At 37.9% G+C, this 20,055-nt stretch overlaps 1 protein-coding gene across 1 annotated transcript; it reads right to left on the bottom strand.

Moving 5' to 3' along the window:
* Positions 1-3,704: 3,704 nt before the first annotated feature.
* Positions 3,705-9,204, bottom strand: LOC142235455 (uncharacterized). The gene is made up of 2 exons (XM_075306711.1): positions 4,014-9,204; positions 3,705-3,817 (listed from the first exon to the last, which is right to left on the bottom strand). Exons 1-2 carry the CDS (start codon positions 9,202-9,204, stop codon positions 3,705-3,707), a joined length of 5,304 nt encoding a protein of 1,767 aa, XP_075162826.1.
* Positions 9,205-20,055: the final 10,851 nt, after the last annotated feature.

Here is a 20,055-nt window from a genome sequence, read left to right as displayed (position 1 = left end):
CTCCTGCTCGTTCTCTTTGAAAGAAATCTCAGAACAACCAACCAGAGGGGAGCCACCGTGGTGCAATGGTTAGCATGCCCGCCTTGCATACACAAGGTCGTGGGTTCGATTCCTGCTTCGACCGAACACCAAAAAGTTTTTCAGCGTTGGATTATCCCCCCTCAGTAATGCTGGTGACATTTCTGAGGGTTTCAAAAGCTTCTCTAAGTGGACTGGAACGCCGTTCGGACTCGGCTATAAAAAGGAGGTCCCTTGTCATTGAGCTTAACATGGAATCGGGCAGCACTCAGTGATAAGAGAGAAGTTCACCACTGTGGTATCACAATGGACTGAATAGTCTAAGTGAGCCTGATACATCGGGCTGCCACCTAACCTAACCTAACCAATCAACCAGAGGCCCTGATGAATGCAAGTATGTCCCTTAAGCTGCACTCCCGCAGATCAGTGAGATCCTGAAAGAAAAAGGAGCCCAGTATCTTGTTTCTTCTAAAGGATAAAGCTGGACACTGGCACAGGAAGTGGTACGAGTCCTCCGTAATTTCCGGATCCAGGTACCATCTACAGATATCATCGTCTTTAAGTCCTATTCTTACCATGTGTTTTCCAAGTGTGTTATGCCCTGTTATGATACCAATAAGTGGCCGCAATTTTTCTCTGCTCATCGACATCAAAATTTCGCAGTTCCTAGGTTTCTTTTCGTCCCATATCAACTTGGTTTGCTCGCAACCAACCGAAGAAACCCAGCGTCTTCGCCATAGATCCTCATATTTTACCTCTATCCTGTAATGATAAGAAGACAGTGGAGGAAAAACGTCTGCTAGGACATTATTCGTTCCACGTGCGCCCTCCTTAGCCAGCACATCCGCTTCCCCATTTCCTATTATCCCATAGTGCCCAGGTACCCAGGACAGAGTTATATTATGCTGTTCAGTGAGAACCTTGAGTTCTCTACGATAGCGCCTGACTACCTTAGACCTTATGTCAGCACTGCACAATGCCTTGACTGTCGATGAGGAAGCTGATATCGTTTCTGAATAACGGCCTCAACAACAGCAACTCAGCAGCCTTTGTGATCGCAGAAATCTCAGCCTGAAAAATACTGCAATCACTATCCAGCGTGTAAGACACCCTTATTTCTAGTTCACTGCATATCACAATGGACTGAATAGCCTAAGTGAGCCTGAATCTTAATCGGGCTGCCACTTTAACCTTTTTAACCTAGTTCACTGCAATAGATTCCGCTGCCGGTTCTTTCCTCCATCTTTGACCCGTTCGTATACATTTTCAGGGTTCCGAAGGGTATCCTCCTGTCTTCCAACTCCTCTATACTTGGTATAATGTATGTCGGTTTGTTATGATAAACAGGCTCCGTGGCCATATGGTCCGTCTCTCTATACTGCCCGGCCAGAATCTCAGTCCTCTCCAGCGTGTTCAATCTCTTAAGTATCAGAAGTGTCAGTTCCGCCGTCTTCCTTACGTGTAAATCGAGTGGGATAACTCCCATCAGTACCTCCAAAGCGGCAGTGGTTGTGGTCCTCATAGCGCCTGTGATGTAAATAAGTGCAGTCCTATTTATCCTATTTTTTGTCAACATATGATTTTGGTGGTTCACGATTGTCCACCAAACATGACAACCATATGTAGCCACAGGTCTTACTACCGCGGTATAAAGCCAGCCAAAAAGAGAAGGCCTCATTCCCCATCTCTGCCCGACCAATTTCTGGCACGAGTATAATGCCGCATAGGCCCTCTTTATGCGATCCGCAGTATTCTCCATCCAGTTTAGTTTGGAATCCAAAAGAACTCCCAGGTACCTTGCTGATGTCGAGAGGGACAGTTTCGTGTCCTGGAATTCAGGCGACTTGTAACCGACAACCTTTCTCCTCCTGGTGAACAGTTGTAGCACTGCTACTTTAGTTGTTTCCAAATTAATAATTCGAAATTTCAGTTGGTGGTTGTTAAGTTGCCTCATTATGAGATTTACGTTCGATATATGCTTTTGGACAATTTAAGAAGGCCATGATTTTTTTTGAAACATTTTTGGAAATTTCAACTTGCTTTTAATTCATACCAAATAATTTTAGAAAACTAGGCAGGCCATGATTTTCTTAAAAATCAGTTTTTCTTTCATTATGCCAACTACTAATTTAAAATACTTTCTTGAATATATTTGGTTCTCCTGTACTTGCCTTGAGAATTTTGTTTCTAACCATAGCAAGCTTTGGATTTTGGTTGTGACAAAATAAAAGGAGAAAAGAAGAAAAAAAGATATTTGAAACTGGAATAGTTCGGTCGCTTTTGTGTGATAATAGACTCTGTAACAAAAGTAAAAATTTTATAAATTATAGAGAGCTTGGTGACCGCGAGTAATTGATTATATAAACAATTATTGAGGAACTTATTCTGTGAAATCATCGATAATATTATTTCCTGCCGTTTTGAATTAGTTCTAATATTCTGGACTAGAAAACTCCATTTGGGTTTGCCAATTTTGTCTTGCTGACCATTAAGGCAGAGAAAGCTGATGATTTTCGTTCGATATATTGCCAGTTTTCAAGAATACAACGAATAAGAAGGACAATCACAAATTTTGGATTTTCAATATCCTTGTGGGGAGATAGTTTCTCAAGAACGCTGCAAAGGATTTATGTGAAACATATTTTTGATTCCCGGCTATTGGGCTGATATTGGTGAAGATTCCTAATCAGTTGGTTTCTGGAAACCCCAGATTTTTGAATATCAAGATTGAATATTTCTGGGGGTTTGCTGTAGGCAAGGGGGCTCCTGCAGGTAAAAGGGGCACTCTAACGCACTGGTGTTGGAGTTGAGCGAGTGGAGCGATATGACCGATTGCCTATTGTTGTTGTGGACTGTATATTCGGTTACAGAGGTCGGCTAATCTCACCAGAGCAAGGAGTTCCTGGGCAAGAGGAGATGAGAAGAGTTACTTGTGGGATAGAATCTCTCAGGGAGTTCAATCCACACAAGTATGTTTACCCGAGTGGAGGAGATAGAGAAGAGATAAAATAAAACCAAGTGAAATCAGTTCAAGGTACCAGATTTATTAGGGTTGATGTTCCTCACCAGTATAAATGCAGTTTTGTGTAAGGTTGATTCAAGAGTGATAAAATGTAGGTCACTACCTACCAAGAAAACTAATGATTTATATTTTATCTTTTAGTACATAAAAATTCATTTTGATGACATTCGTTGTCACACTTAACGATAATAATAATAATTTTCAAACTGTAGAATTCAAGTTAACTTAATTCAAAAAAACCGTTACAAATTGAGTTCAAATATATTAAGTATAAACCCATAGGTTTATACATGGCGCCCGGCCTAGGATGTAGCTGGTCTGTGGCTTGCGCAAAGTACAGACGCAAGTGAACGGATTGCATCCGATAGGACGTGAGTATCGATTGTTGGCTGTTGGCCGCGGTTGTTGCTGTTGGTTGTACTAGGACGTGCGATATTGTTCTTTTTTTGTTGTTTGCGTTTATAACTTCGTTTTGCATGTGAGTCACCACCTCGTTGCTGCTGTGTACCTCTTCGTTCAGTTTGATGGTTCGATGATGGGTTTTTTCGATGTGGATGCAACATCGTGTGGTGGTAGTTTTGGCATTTCCGACATTTGTTCTTAGATGTGCATTTTGCTACAGTATGACTTTTCGCTAAACAATTGATGCAGTATTTGTGTAGCCTTACAGTGCGACTTCTTTCCAGCGGCGTAATTTTTGCGAATCTGGGGCACACACGAATGCTGTGGAAGCCTTTGCATACCATGCACCGATACAAATTAGACCTACGGATGGCGCTGTAAGAGTATAAATTCAGAGATTTGTTAGTGTAAATACATTCTTCACGATCGTGAAGAGCGTGGTGATTATGTAAATGTTAGTAGCTTGGTTGTTAAGAATTTTCGGCGTCTAGAAAGGGTAAATGACACAACTTTACAATGGGACGACTAACGAGCCCGGTCGCAGTTCGAACATCAACTATTCGTATATTACCATCTGGCCCACAATGAGTTTGCTCGATGCGTCCTAATCGCCATTCATTTGGAGGCATCAAATCGTCGATTAAGACTACCAAATCTCCAATTTGGACATTTCGATTTGGTTGCTTCCATTTATATCGCTTTTGTAGGGACTTGAGATAATCATCTTTCCATTGTATTGCAAACTGATGATGCAAAGCTTTTAGCTTAGTCCATCGATTAACTACAGATATATTTTGGGTGAGTGGTTCCGGCAAAGACAACATGGGAGCTCCTTTTAAAAAATGACCTGGTGTGAGGGCTGTTAGATCCGATGGATCCTCGGATATTGCGCTAATCGGACGAGAGTTAAGAACTCCCTCTATTCGAGCCAAAACTGTCGCCAGTTGTTCGTAAGTAAATTTATGGGACCCAGCCACTCTTTTGAAATGGTGCTTAAAACTTTTAACGGCTGCTTCCCAGAGCCCGCCCATATGTGGGGCATGAGGTGGAATGAAATTCCACTCAAATCCATGAGCACCATACTTGTCCGATATATCCTTCGTGGCAGATTTTATAAATTTGGAAAATTCTCTCAAAAGTACCCTGCTGGCACCAACAAAATTACGCCCATTATCCGATACTACCCTTCTGGGTAGTCCTCGCCTCCCAACGAAGCGAGCGAATGTGGCCTCAAAGGCCGGCGACGATAAGTCGGAGCAAGGTTCTAAATGGATGGCCTTTGTCGAGAAACATACAAATACTGATACGTAACCTTTTACAACGGGGGCCTTTCGTAAGTGGGATGTTCTGAGCTCAAACGGACCCGCGAAATCGAGTCCGGTTACATGAAAGGGGGGCGTAATGGTACACCTATCTAGAGGTAAAGGTGCCATGATTTGTGAACATGATTTTTGTTTAAAAATAGTGCAAACTTTGCACCTACGGATAATGGATTTCACTCTTGGTTTCAATCTTGAAATATAGAATTCTGTTTGCACCATCCGACACATAAGGATGCAATCGGCATGTACTAAAAAATTATGTAGGTGCGAAAGAAACAGAGTACAGAGCCTAGAATTTCCGGGAAGAATTATGGGGTGGCTTTCATTATATGGTAATGCCGAATGCGCTAGACGGCCGTTTACACGAAGGATGTCATCTTGATCTATAAAAGGATTGATTGGGTTCAATGGGCTGTCTTTCGGTAATGGACTCTTTCGTAAAATAGCATCATATTCCCTTTTGAAGTATTGCTTTTGGATTATACTAATCAATCTCTTCTTTGAGAATACTATTTCGCTATGAGTCAGATCAATAGAGGAGTGGGTGACAACATCGACATTATGACGCAGACGGTTGTAAAATCGGAAAATATAAGATACAACTCTTAAAGCTTTTGTATATGACGAGAATCTGTCTAGAATGTCCGAAGTTTCTGAACTAACGTTAAAGGCCTGCACCCTTCTTCCAGTTTCGGGAGTGGGAATGGGATTGCTCTTTGGCCAGGTTGCTGGTGGATTTGTTAACCATGATGGACCATTCCACCATAGTAAATTATTTTGAAGTTCCTGCGGCCTGCAACCCCTTGTACCCAAATCGGAAGGATTGTCGTGTGTGGACACGTGTCGCCACTGTGCTCGTGGAACAAGGGTGTGAATCTTGGACGTGCGATTTGCAACATATGTTTCCCAAGACCACGGAGGTTTTGAAAGCCATCCGAGAACAATGGACGAGTCTGTCCATAGAATCATATCAGAGTTCTTCAAATCAAATAGATTGACTATATAGTTTACCAGCTTCGCAAGCAATTCTGCTCCATTAAGCTCCAACCGTGGCAAACATACTGTTTGCAGTGGCGCAACCTTGCTTTTTGCGACTAGAAGATTCGAATACGCAACATAACCAGAAGCTTGCACTCTTATATAGACGCAGGCACAATAAGCTGCCTTAGACGCGTCTGAGAATCCATGAATTTGGATTTTATCGGAAGGCATGTATTGGATCCAACGAGGAATCCGAATAGAACTTATATGCGAGAAGTCGAAATACAATTGTTCCCATGACCGACGAGAATCCTCACTGATTATATCATCCCAACCACAACCTTCTAGCCACAGTTGCTGCATTAATATTTTGGCCCTTATTACAATAGGTGTTATCCACCCAGCTGGGTCAAAGAGCTGTGCCACCATTGATAAAATGTGTCTCTTGGTCAGGCTTGATGGACTTTGAACTGGATTCATAACGTATGTAAAGGAATCTGTCAACGCATTCCACTTGATACCAAGTGTTTTGGTTGAACTTGCCTCATCGAGGCGCAAAAAATCTGTATCATATAAGTCCTCTGGTGATAAGTGTTCTAGAAGTTGAGAATCGTTAGCTGTTATCTTCTTTAAGGGGAATCCTGCAGAAGATAGAGTGATCATGAGCTGAGATTGGATTTGCTTCGTTTCAGCGATCGAATAACCACCTGCAAGAATATCATCGACATAGGTCTCCTTTCGTAATACTGATGCTACCTTTGGGAACTGCCGCTCACAGTCAGAAGCAAGTTGTAATAATGACCGGATGGCCAGATATGGAGCGCAGTTTAAACCGAAAGTCACGGTTTTAAGCTGGTAGTCTTTAACCGGGCTATTGGCGTCTCGTTGATATACAATTCTTTGAAAGCAGCGGTCATCGGGATGTACAAGTATTTGCCTGTACATTTTTTGTATATCGCCACAAAAAACATATTTGTATTTTCTCCAATTCAGAACCGTTGAAATTAATTCGGTCTGAAGAGTGGGTCCGGTTAATAAAACATCATTTAAAGAAAATCCGGATTTGGATTTTCGGGAGGCATTAAACACAATCCTCACTTTCGTGGACTTGTGTTCGGGTCGCACAACAGCGTGGTGTGGAAGATAGAATGAATTACATTTCCCATTTGAAGAAATTTCTACATTCGATGTTTCTTCCATATGCCCTAAGGAGAGATACTCTTCTAGAACAGCATTGTATTGAGTTTGGAGGTCCGGATTCTTCATTAAAGTTTGCTCTATTCTTTTAAGCTGACCTAGAGCAAAAAATCGGGAAGATCCCAGATATACCGATTCTGGAAAATCTTTATTGAAAGGTAGTCTTACGATGTACCTTCCATCTTCGTGACGTGTAGTCGTACTCGCATAAAGCTCCTCACAATATCTCTCATCTTCCGAAAGAGGGCGTGAGCAAGGTATTTCTTCGATTTCCCAAAACTTTCGTAAAACTTTTTCAAGAGAGGGAGCGTCGTTCGGAGCAACATTAGTCGTGAACGAATGAATTTGCTCCGATTTCATAGGCCCACTAAGAACCCAACCGAAAACCGTATTGTAGGCGGAGGTATTCCCACAAACGTTTTTCCTGACACCTTCCATATTTATAAACCGTTCTGAGTCGTTCCCCAAAACGAGATCAATTTGAGCCGATTTATTAAAATTCGGATCAGCTAAGTCGATGTCTTCCAGTCGGTGGGAGTTGGGAATCGTGAAAGACATAGCTGGTAAATGTTGAGTTACCTTGGGTAAAACAATAGCGTTCACAGAGAATCTTAAATCATATCGATAAGAGTATAAACAAATTTCACATTCTTTGTTGGCTGTCTGATTTTTACCCCCAATACCATAGATCTCAAACTGTGCAATTTTCGAGGGAATTCGTAAAAGTTTCATAAGCTTCTCCGTAACAAAGGTTCGCTGTGAGCCAGGGTCGATGAGTGCACGTGCAGTAAATAATTCTCCCCTAATGTCAATTTGAACCAACGCAGTTCTAAGTAAAATTACTTCGTCGTTAGAGGCAAAATTGGAATGTACCTGGGAATTTTGGTTCGAAGAGGATGGAATATTGTCCAAAGCTTGCCTTTCGGGTTTATTCCCCGGATGAGACGACCTATTCTCCACCGGGTCACTACTTTGGTTCTTGCCGTCAGACCTATTCAAATGTAGCAAAGAGTGATGCATTTTGTGACAGATAATACATGTATTTTTACTTGTGCATTTCTGTTTAGAATGATTGGGAGAGAGACAATTGTTACATAACTTGTTTTTAAAGGCGAAATCAATTCTCTCTTGTTCCGAGAATCTTCTGAATTTCGGACAAATGCGTATGGAATGATCGGAGTTGCCTAGTGGACAAGAAGAGTTCAATCTCTCCTGCGAAGAGTAAGTCTGAGCTTTCTGCATGCCACCACTGTATTTGTCTTTAGTGGATCTTATGCTAGATAACCTTTCAACAATCTCAAATCGATTAATCAAGAATGCATCTAACTGAGACCACATCGGTAGCTCATTGTGGGTCTTTAGGGACTCTTCCCATAGGGAGAGAGTTTTATCGGGAAGCTTAGTGGAAATCAAGTATATCAGAATTGGATCCCAATGATCCACATTAACTGATAGTGTCTTCAGAGTCGCTAAACAATCGTTCACTGTAGATTGGATTCTTTGTATAGTTTCACTAGTTTCCACTGTGGCGTTTGGAATATTGAAAAGTATCTTTAACTGATTGTCCACGAGTACACGTTTATTCTCGTATCTGGACCTCAAAGCATTCCATGCCAAATCAAAATTCTCATCACAAAGTGGATAGCGTTTCACTATTGCCCCAGCTGGGCCCTTAGTCTTATTTCTGAGATGGTATAACTTCTGGGCTTTCGTCAACTTTGGGTGGTTTCCGTAGACCGCCGTGAACATGTCACGGAATGAGGGCCACTCTTCGTACCCGCCCTCAAAAACCTCGGTGTCGCAGGGGGGGACCTTGATACATATACCGGAATAATCAGTGTACTGATCGGATAAGCTTTGACGAGGACTTGGTAAGTCATTCGGGGATATAGCCAATCTGGATGCTTCATTCCTAGGATTAGGGGAAGCTCCGACCTTCATCAAGTCGACCAGCCGAGATTTCGCAACATAGTATGTTTCCAAGCAAACATTGTAATTTACACTTGCCTTGTCTTTAAGTGTTTTGGGAACATCTGATGCTGGCGATAACATCACAGTTTCATATGATGTTTGAACCTTTCGCCATCTTTGCTCCAGATCCTCCACTCTGACCTGAAGCAATGATTCTGTCTGTTCCAGAACATTGAGCTTCTCGATTGCACTACATAATATTATTAATTGATCACAATCGAACAAAAATCTGTCCTGTATTATAGGGGTTTCATCCGAAACAGACCCATTCTCACCCATTGGCTCAGTCATTTTCCGAAAAATACCCTTGAATACCCAGACAGGCTAAACGAAACGTAAAACAAACGATTTACAACTCAATCAGATTGTTTGTGAACTAATGTTGAGAAGAAAATAGTGAATGGCAGTAATCAACAGAATTACCGTGAAATCTCGATGACTATCAACCCGACGATATCAAATTCATTAGATTTGATAAAATCAGAGTGCAGTGAATACAAAGAGTGAGATATTGAACAGAGATATTAGTGTAAGTCCAAGGAACATAAATATTCAAAATATAATTGCAACTGTCCCAAGATATAAAGGGTTGCGTTCCCTCACATGAAGAGATTTTCATAAAAATGATAAGATTGTAAAGCAGATATTCTGCTTCTAAGACGAATTGAATTCCAAATGGGTATGTTTGCGCGAAAGACTCATCCAACATAAAAATCAAGCAATGCAAATGCGTCAGTTTCCACGGGATTACTATATATGTATAGTTTTTTACAGGGTTACTATAAACCTTTAGTACAAACATTAAAACAATGAAATCGTATAGTTTTCACAGGGTTACTATACAACCTTTTGTACAATTTGTAGAAAATTAAGAGTGTATAGTTTTTACTGGGTTACTATACAACCATTGGTACAAACATTAGAACAATTAAATCGAATAGTTTTCACAGGGTTACTATAAAACCTTTCGTAAAAACCCCGAAAATTAAGAGTGTATAGTTTTTACAGGGTTACTATACAACCATTGATACAATTTTTTTTTGAAAAATGAAAGCGTATAGTTTTCACAGGGTTACTATAAACCTTTGTAAAAAAATTCAGCGATATACGAGAGTATAGTTTTTACAGGATTACTATAAAACCATTGACATAATAAATTTTTGCAACATAGCAGAAATAAAATAACGGTTCAAATAATATAACCCATTTTAAATCAAATTTTTATGATTCGCCTATAGCCCCATAAGTTAACTATAAAATCGTATGATATTTACTAAATGATTTGAAATCAAGATGTTCAAGCATAATAGCCAGGGTAACTATAACCGTTTGATCAAAACTAAAAATCGGTTGAACCATATGGAGAACTAAAAAATTTGATTTTAGTTTCTCTATTTCGAGAGGGAAATAGCTCCTTATTCAATACGAACAGAAATGGAACGTTTTTGATATTCGTCAAGAACATGTAAAACTTCTGCCTGAAAAATTGAATGAAATCTCAGGCCAAAAATGTAAGAATTATCAAACGAAACATCAAAGTATTCCCACATAAATGAGATAAGCTTCCCAAATGGAAAAACTCAAAATGGCTTGAATTCACTTGACTTGATGCAAAATGAAAACAATCGAAGTATATTCAAATTAAGGGGGTTTCAAAACTTTTCCGACCGTTAAATAAACTGTCGTCAGATTTGCCTAAATATATCATTAAATAATCGTTTGAACATTTCCTGCTGAAACAGAATGTTGTAATATGTTCCTTTACCACGTATGTATTTAAAAATTTCAACGTCAACGTTTTTTCCCCCGTTTTTCAAGAATATGATTTTCAAAATATGTTTAAGGATTTGAAAATAGGGTTAGTTCTGTTATTGTCTAACTATATATAAAATATGTAGAAATATCTATTTTCAATTAAATGTTCCAATCTTTGAATATCGTTAGATCAATTTATTGGTAATTTTTCCAAGTGTGTGATTCTTCTTTCTGTAATTCCGAGTGGTGCATGTGTATGTAATGTTAATTTGGAAGAGATTTATTATGGAATGTATGGTGATACTTTTAAGAGTGGAGTGTGGATGTAAAGTGAGTATAACAGTATGTTGTACAGTATGAACGCTGAAAGAGTACTAATTTGGTTGTTCCAAGAGAATGTTGTGTGGTATCTGTGAAGTGAGTGTAACAGAATGTTGCACTGTATGCGTGATGAAAGAGCAATAATTTGATCACTCTTTATTAACCGTCTTTATTGTTCGTTTACTCTGGTTTATGTTATGGGATGGAACTTGTGGGAGATTATATGCGTATTCGATTTTCTGCTTATTTTCAAAATTTATTTATATGTATTAGGGTGGAGATTAGTATAATTAAAAAATGAAAAAAAAGCGTAATTACCTTTTTTCATAAATATTTGATAATGATGCAATTTTATTTTATTTAGCTTCAGGTTTTTTTTCCGAACGATCGATATACGTTAGTTAAGATGCTTTTTTTTTTTTTTTTTTTTTTTTTTTTTTTTTATTATATGTTATTAATTCCACAATAATGTGTTCCAAAGCTTGATATAGGAAAACTCTCTCTCTCTTAACCAGATATATGAATTCACATTCAAAATAAAAATTGTAATGATGAAGATGTTGACATTTTCTTGAACACTGAAAACACTATTGGTTGTCTTGTATGATTCGTGTAGGCTTATTTCATTACTCCTCTCCTATGCAAATAACTCCCTTTGAGCTACAAGTATACATACATAGGAACGGTGGAATGAAACTTGAAATACAACATGACCATATATGGGCATAAAGATCATAAAACCAAGATGAAAAAGGCGCGACAAGAAAGATAATGAAAATTTAAAGATGGAGGAATGACAAAGGCTAGATAATCAGAAACCGTTGTTCATGTATCGATAGATATATATGTACGTGTATTCTTTTCTTCTCCTTTTTGTTTCTTTATTTTTTCATATATATATATATATATATATATATATATATATATATATATATATATATATATATATATATATATATATATATATATATATATATATATATATATATATATAAATATATATAAATCACATGTGCATGTTACGTAACTTTATTGCCAAAAATTATTTATGTTTTTTCCCTTTTTTTTACATATGCTTAAAGGCACATATATAGCTAACAAACGTATGCGGTATATAGGATACGGACGGACTTTCTTTTTCCCACTTCTCCAACGAGTTACGTAAATCTCAGTATTCTTTCCGTGTTAGAAATTAAGATTTGCACTTGATAATTTCATTATTATTATTTCTTTTCTCAGCAATTGACAGTGTTTATTAACTTTTAAGATTTTTGTATAAGTTTGACGCCATTAACAAACTTTTTCGAATATTTCCCACCTATCTTTCTCTTAGCCCACAAACTTGGGTTTTCAAAACTTTGCTTCCTTTAATAATTTTCAACAATTTCTTTTTCGTTACACACTTAACATATTTTTTACCACACTTTTGCAACGACATGCACCACAAATCATCCGTATTAAAATTATAATAAGCATGGCTTACCGAAACCGATAATTGACTGACATGATAATGGATTTTATCATTCTCGTTTACCTCATTTCTCCTCGTTGTGAGATTTGTGTCTCTGCTGCTGAATTCCTTCTTACTCTCTTCGAGAGGACCATGAATATTTCTGGGGGTTTGCTGTAGGCAAGGGGGCTCCTGCAGGTAAAAGGGGCACTCTAACGCACTGGTGTTGGAGTTGAGCGAGTGGAGCGATATGACCGATTGCCTGTTGTTGTGGACTGTATATTCGGTTACAGAGGTCGGCTAATCTCACCAGAGCAAGGAGTTCCTGGGCAAGAGGAGATGAGAAGAGTTACTTGTGGGATAGAATCTCTCAGGGAGTTCAATCCACACAAGTATGTTTACCCGAGTGGAGGAGATAGAGAAGAGATAAAATAAAACCAAGTGAAATCAGTTCAAGGTACCAGATTTATTAGGGTTGATGTTCCTCACCAGTATAAATGCAGTTTTGTGTAAGGTTGATTCAAGAGTGATAAAATGTAGGTCACTACCTACCAAGAAAACTAATGATTTATATTTTATCTTTTAGTACATAAAAATTCATTTTGATGACATTCGTTGTCACACTTAACGATAATAATAATAATTTTCAAACTGTAGAATTCAAGTTAACTTAATTCAAAAAAACCGTTACAAATTGAGTTCAAATATATTAAGTATAAACCCATAGGTTTATACAAAGATATTTCATCTACATTGCGAGAACATTTAATTACCAAGGATACGTTATCATATAGAGGGATTTATTTCATTAATTGCATAAGAGAAATAGGAAAAATTATTTCATTAACAAAACTTTACGAAGACGTTTGTCTCCATGTGAGAATTCCTAGAAAAATTTTATTTGTTTTTTCATAAAAATACATTTTTTTTATTTCCGAATTATTTCAGTTAAATACATTATAACTTTTCTTTATCGATATAATTAACAATTTTTTTATGTTTTAAATTCATTTGAGTCAATTTTCATTTAAGATTTTATTTAATTTATAAATGTTAATGTATACCTAAAAATTAGAATTCACTTCACTTATCCACTAATCAGATAATTTTTTTTATAAAAATTTACCTTTTTCGTGAGCTATGCAATTTTGAAATATATATAATATAGATTTTATACCCTTTAAAAAAAAACAATAGATCCGAAGTCATCAGGGCTGAAGACAACTAAGGATTAATTTGGTGAGTCAAAATTTATTTATTTCATTTTTGTATATGCTCAAAATTACACTTTAATATTTAAATATTTTACTATATCACACCTTTAAAATGTTAGCCAGATTTTAATTATATACGATTAATTTTGTTCTAATTCAAAAAATCAATTTTATCTTTCGGTCAAATTTAAAACATTTCTCCTAAGTCATTTTTAGTATGTTTAATAACTTTTATTAATAAATTTTATTTAGTCAGGATTTTTCTTGCAATATTTGTTACCCTATATTTATGTAAATATAATCTATTGAAATGAATTTTTAAGTTTTACTTTTCCTTACGAAAGGTGAAAAACTCATTGTAGAAGATGGCAATGCAGGTCAACATACAAATGTTGACATGGTTGAGTGGGAGGTTTAAGAATAGGCGGCAAGTCGACATCTAATGCAGCCCTTTTAAACAAACGTCATTCAAAATTTTTAGTTTCTATTTTTCTCTAATATCCCTTCTTTGATCATCTGTGTCCTATCAAAAGAGCTACCTTATTTTACTTATATGATAATGATTCCGTGTCTGCTTCTAAAGAGCAAGAACCGCCCAAGACTGAGCACGGCCGGCGGCAAGGAGGTAGCCAATCTCGGAGGAAGCAGGGCCCGTGAAGGTGGATCGTTACACAGTACCAACTCCGTTTTTCCAGGGTTCATCCCTAATCCGCATCCTTGTGTCCACTCCGAAAGATACTGCAAAGACCCGCTCAGCACATCCGAAATAGAGTCCAGGACTTTCCCCGATACCATTATCACAATGTCATCCGCGTATGCCACTACCTGTATGCCCCTACTGGTCAGCCCAGTCAATACCTCGATCACCACCAGTAGCCATAGCAAAAAGTGATATTACCCCCCCCCCCCCCCTGCGGCAATCCTCTAGTGGTTCTAGCCCTCCTTGTGGAGTTCGCTGGCTCGACCACCATGTCCCTGCTTAGCAGCATCACCTCGATCCACTTTATAACGAATTTCTCGATACCATTCTTCTCTAACTTTATCAATTTTGTACTTCATCAATTTTGTACTTTATCAATTTTCTACTTTATCAATTTTCTTATAATTAAAAGCACCTTCAATGTCCAGAAACGCCGCCAATGTATATTCGCCATATGTCATGTATTTTTCTATGTGCTGCACCACTGAGTGCAGGGCAGATTCTACAGATCTACCATTAATGTACGCATGCTGACAGATTGATAGTTTCATGCCTAGCTGGTTTCTATGATCATACAGTGTCCTCTCCATCGTCTTTAGCAAGAACGATGATAAGCTTATTGGTCTAAAATCCTTCGCCGTTCCATGTGATATCTTCCCCGCTTTAGGAATGAAGATTACCTTAACCTTCCTCCAAGCCCTTGGTATATATCCAAGACGCAATGAGGCTCTCACCAACTCCACATAAGATTCGCCCAAGAGGTCGAAAGACTCCTTAAGCATACATGGGTATACCCCGACCAAGCCTGGAGATTTATATGGGCCGAAACTGTCAATCGTCCATTTAACGCTCTCCATGGTCACCAAACCTAGTATATCCTTCTCCGCTCCTCTGTGGTCCATAGAAATACGAATATACGTTGTATCTCTGATGTCACACTCTGGGAAGTGCGTTTCCAATAACAGGTCTATAGTCTTATCCGGTGATTCAGTCAATTTCCCATTGCTGTTCTGCAAGTTACCACTGAACTTAGGTTGCTTGGACAAAAACTTACGTAGTCTTGCCGTATCCTTAATAGTAGAAAGTTGCTCCATGATGCGGATAAAGTCCATTCTTTTAGCCTTCCGTGTCACGTTTAGCCTTTCGTGCCACACTGTGGCACAGGGTATAATAAGTTAGTGCATATGTTTGCAACACCCAGAAGGAGAGGAGATAGACACAGGGTGTCTTTGCTCAGGGTGGGCTCCTGAGTAGAGGTGTGCACGTGAGTAATATTTTACTCACGCTCACGCACACTCACGACGGAAAAATCTTACTCACGCACACTCACGCACGAAAAATTTTCGAACCGCTCACGCTCACGAACACTCACGAATGAATTTATTTTAAAAAATCACGCTCACGCACTCTCACGATAGAAAAATTCTACTCACGCACACTCACGCACGAAAAAAATTCGAGGCATTCACGCTCACGCACACTCACGAAAGAAAATTTTTGCTCACGCACGCTCACGCACGAAAAATATTCGAGCCGCTCACACTCACGAATGGATTTATTTTAAAAAATCACGCTCACGCACACTCACGAAAGAAATTTTTTGCTCACGCACGAAAATATTTCAAGACGCTCACGCACACTCACGAAGGAATTTATTTTCCAAAACTCACGCACGAAAATTGTTCTTGAAGCTCACACTCGCGACAAAGAATTGTTACAAATGCACGAAAAATTTTGTGAAGAATTTATGCACATTCACGACTGTAGAAATGCTAATTTGACGATAAATAATATATATACCCAGCAAAAACTAGGCAACCACATCTCATTAGAATTGGCATTACCAGGAGTAAAGCTGTCATTACACGTTGCATTACATTGCGGTGAGTTATAATGACTTATTTGTAATGACAAAAATAAATACTTCTTGGTAATTTTCGAATTGTTATTCTCAAATGTTTAGGCAGTTGGCTTAATTGAAAGGTTGAATACTTCTTAGTACGAATGAACTAAAATATTTTTCTATGCTAACTTAATGGAAATTAAAATACATATATACCGTTCGACTCAGAATCACCTCCTGAGTTGATCTAGCCCTTGGTGTCCGTCCGTCCATGTATTTGTTGTTCGCAGGATTCCGGTCGCAATTATTAACCGATTTTGATTAAATTTGGTATGTGGCTCTTTATTGGCACAAGGACGAACGCTTTTGAATTTAGATATAGCTCCCATATACACAGTCTCACATAAGTTTACATACCCTTGAGGTTTTTACCTTATAACTAAACATGTTTCTTGTTGTTGTTTATAATCCAGACTAAAAACATCTTCTTGAAAATGGACAAATACTTTGTTTTTCAAATTAATTTACAAAATCTAAAGCATATATATATATATGCATATTTTATTATATTTTAATAATTAAAAAAAATACAATTTCTTAAACCGTATGTAAACTTGTGTAAGACTGTGTATATGTATCGCCCGATTTCGATAAATGGGGTCAGATTGCGCTCATTTACTAACCGATCGGCGTCAAATTTGTCACAATGTGATCCACTGACTCTATGTGCAAAATATCATCCAAATCGGTGCAGATTTGGATATAGCTGCCATATATATGTAGCGCCCAATTTTCAAAATTTGCCCCTTATAACCTTATTGTTGACCATTGTGGCCTCATTTATTAACCGATCTTACTCAAAGTTAGCACAAGGTAATGTCCTGTAATATCAACAAAACCTGCAAAATATAATCCAAATCGGGTCATATTTAGATATAGCTCTTATATATATTTTTCGCCCGTTTTTGAAAAATGTACCCCTTGTAGCTTTATTGATCGTATTGAGACTTGTATGTAGCTATTACATAAATCTATTACCCTATTTTCAGAAATTTGAATTTATTACCCACACTAATTGAGCGATTTCCAGTTTTTTTAATAAAGGACTCAACATTAGTAGCATACTAAATAACTCTGTAGGTTCAGAATCAACTATACTCCTATGTTAATATCAGACATTTCTGTTCAGATTATGATAAAACTCCCATGTACCCAGTAATGTTATTAAATCTGGAAATGTGGTTTTCCCCAAACCTATATCATTGATACCCTACAATGTTCACTAATTCAGTAGGGGTGATTTGGGGTATGATGTAGTCGGCCCGGCCCGACTTTCTACTTTACTCGTTAATTCGAATTTTATTTAATCTACCAATTTTTTATGGTACACTTTTTCGAAAATATTTCTCATTTTCGTTAGAAAAAAAAACACAGCAATATTTTATAAAAGGTTTTATTGTTTAAGGAACGGCACTATACTCGGTTTTTGCACCGAAAACCAGCGCTTCAACATTACTTTTTTAATCAATTAATTTTAAATGAAAAAAAAACTATTACACAATCCATACATTGGAAGGTTTAGTGTGACCAAAGTCGTGAGTGTGACCAATGTCGTGAGCGTCATTCAAATCGTGGTCGTGACTGATATCGTGAGTGCGATTGACATCGTGATCGTGATTCAAATCGAGATCGTGATTCAACTCGTGAGCGTGATTCAAATCGTGAGCGTGATACAAGTCGTGAGCGTGATTCAAATCGTGAGCGTGATTAAAATCGTGAGCGTGATTTAAATCGTGAGCGTGATTAAAGTAGTTATCGTGATTCAAATCGTGAGCGTGATTTTGTTTTCGTGAGTGTAATTATCAAACATTTTTACTCACGCACATTCACGAAGAATTTTTTTTCGTGACTCACGCTCACGCACGAAAATTTTCAGCTTGATCACGCTCACGCACGCTCACGAGATTGACTCCATCGTGACTCACGGCTCACGCGTGAGTCACGAAAATTTTCGTGAGTCACGAAAATTTCGTGTCACGTGCACACCTCTACTCCTGAGTCGATATAGCCATGTCCGTCTGTCCGTGAACACATTTTTGTAATCAAAGTCTAGGTCGCAGTTTTAGTCCAATCGACTTCAAATTTGGCATAAGTATGTGTTTTGGCTCAGAATAGATCCCTATTGATTTTGGAAGAAATCGATTCAGATTTAAATATAGCTCCCATATATATATTTCGCCCGATATGGACTTATATGGCCCCAGAAGCCAGAGTTTTACCCTAATTTGCTTAAAATTTTGCACAAGAAGAACAATTAGTACTATAGTCAAGTGTGCCAAATTTTATTGAAATCGGTTCAGATTTAGATATAGCTCCCATATATATTGTTCGCCCGATTTACACTCATATGGCCACAGTGGCCAATCTTTTACTCCGATTTAATTGAAATTTTGCACAGGGAGTAGAATTGGCATTGTAGCTATGCGTGCCAAATTTGGTTGAAATCAGTTCAGATTTAGATATAGCTCCCATATATAGCTTTCGCCCGATTTGCACTCATATGAACACAGAGGCCAATTTTTTGCTCCGATTTAGTTGAAATTTTGCACAGGGAGTAGAATTAGCATTGTAGCTATGCATGCTAAATCTGGTTGAAATCGGTTCAGATTCAGATATATCTCCCATATAAAGCTTTCGCCCGATTTGCACTCATATGACCACAGAGGCCAATTTTTAACTATATTTAGTTGAAATTTTGCACAGGGAGTAGAATTAGCTTTGTAGCTATGCGTGCCAAATTTGGTTGAAATCTGTTCAAATTTAGATATAGCTCCCATATATACGTTTTTCTGATTTCGACAAAAATGGTCAAAATACCAACATTTTCCTTGTAAAATCGCCACTGCTTAGTCGAAAAGTTATAAAAATGACTCTAATTTTCCTAAACTTCTAATACATATATATCGAGCGATAAATCATAAATAAACTTTTGCGAAGTTTCCTTAAAATTGCTTCAGATTTAAATGTTTCCCATATTTTTTTACTAACATTGCGTTCCACCCTAGTGCATTAGCCGACTTAAATTTTGAGTCTATAGATTTTGTAGAAGTCTATCAAATTCTGTCCAGATCGAGTGACATTTAAATGTATGTATTTGGGACAAACCTTTATATATAGCCTCCAAAACATTTGGCGGATGTGATATGGTATCGAAAATTTAGATCTACAAAGTGGTGCAGGGTATAATATAGTCGGCCCCGCCCGACTTTAGACTTTCCTTACTTGTTATACCCTAAACCACATAGTGGTCAGGGTATAATAAGTTTGATCGGCCAAAAAATGTGCCTACCAGAAATATTGATTTTAGACCCCATAAAATATAAAGCGATCGACTCAGAATCACCTCCTGAGTCGATCTAGCGCTTGGTGTCCGTCCGTCCGTCCATCTGTCCATGTATTTGTTGTTCACAGGATTCCGGTCGCAATTATTAACCGATTTTGATGAAATTTGGTACAGGGAGTTTTTTGGGCACAAGGACAAACGCTATTGAATTTCGAAGAAATCGGATCAAATTTAGATATAGCTCCCATATATATGTATCGCCCGATTTCGACAAATGGGGTCACTTTGCGCGTTTTTTCAAACGGATCGTCACCAAATTTGGCAAAAGGTAATCTTTTCCATCGCCCTTCAAGTCTGCAAAATTTCATCCAATTCGGTTCAGATTTAGATATAGCTCTCATATATATGCATCGCCCGATTTTCCCAAATTTGGCCACAAAACCTTTATTTATCAACCGATCTTACTCAAAGTTAGCTAAATATAATCTTCTATAGCACTAACTATATGTCCAAAAA

The sequence above is a fragment of the Haematobia irritans genome, chromosome 1 (genome assembly GCF_050003625.1).
Source record: "Haematobia irritans isolate KBUSLIRL chromosome 1, ASM5000362v1, whole genome shotgun sequence".
NCBI classification, from domain to species: Eukaryota; Metazoa; Arthropoda; class Insecta; order Diptera; family Muscidae; genus Haematobia; species Haematobia irritans.
Note: the sequence above shows the minus strand (reverse complement) of the source record. Positions and strands in the feature narration are given on the sequence as shown.

What these genes read in the sequence shown, in the direction of transcription:
- LOC142235455 (XM_075306711.1), bottom strand. Translation starts at nt 9,204, where the DNA reads ATGACTGAGCCAATGGGTGAGAATGGGTCTGTTTCGGATGAAACCCCT. An exon ending in AACTCATTGTGGGCCAGATG is followed by an intron (nt 3,818 to 4,013) that starts GTAATATACGAA and finishes ATACTCTTACAG; the next exon opens with CGCCATCCGTAGGTCTAATT.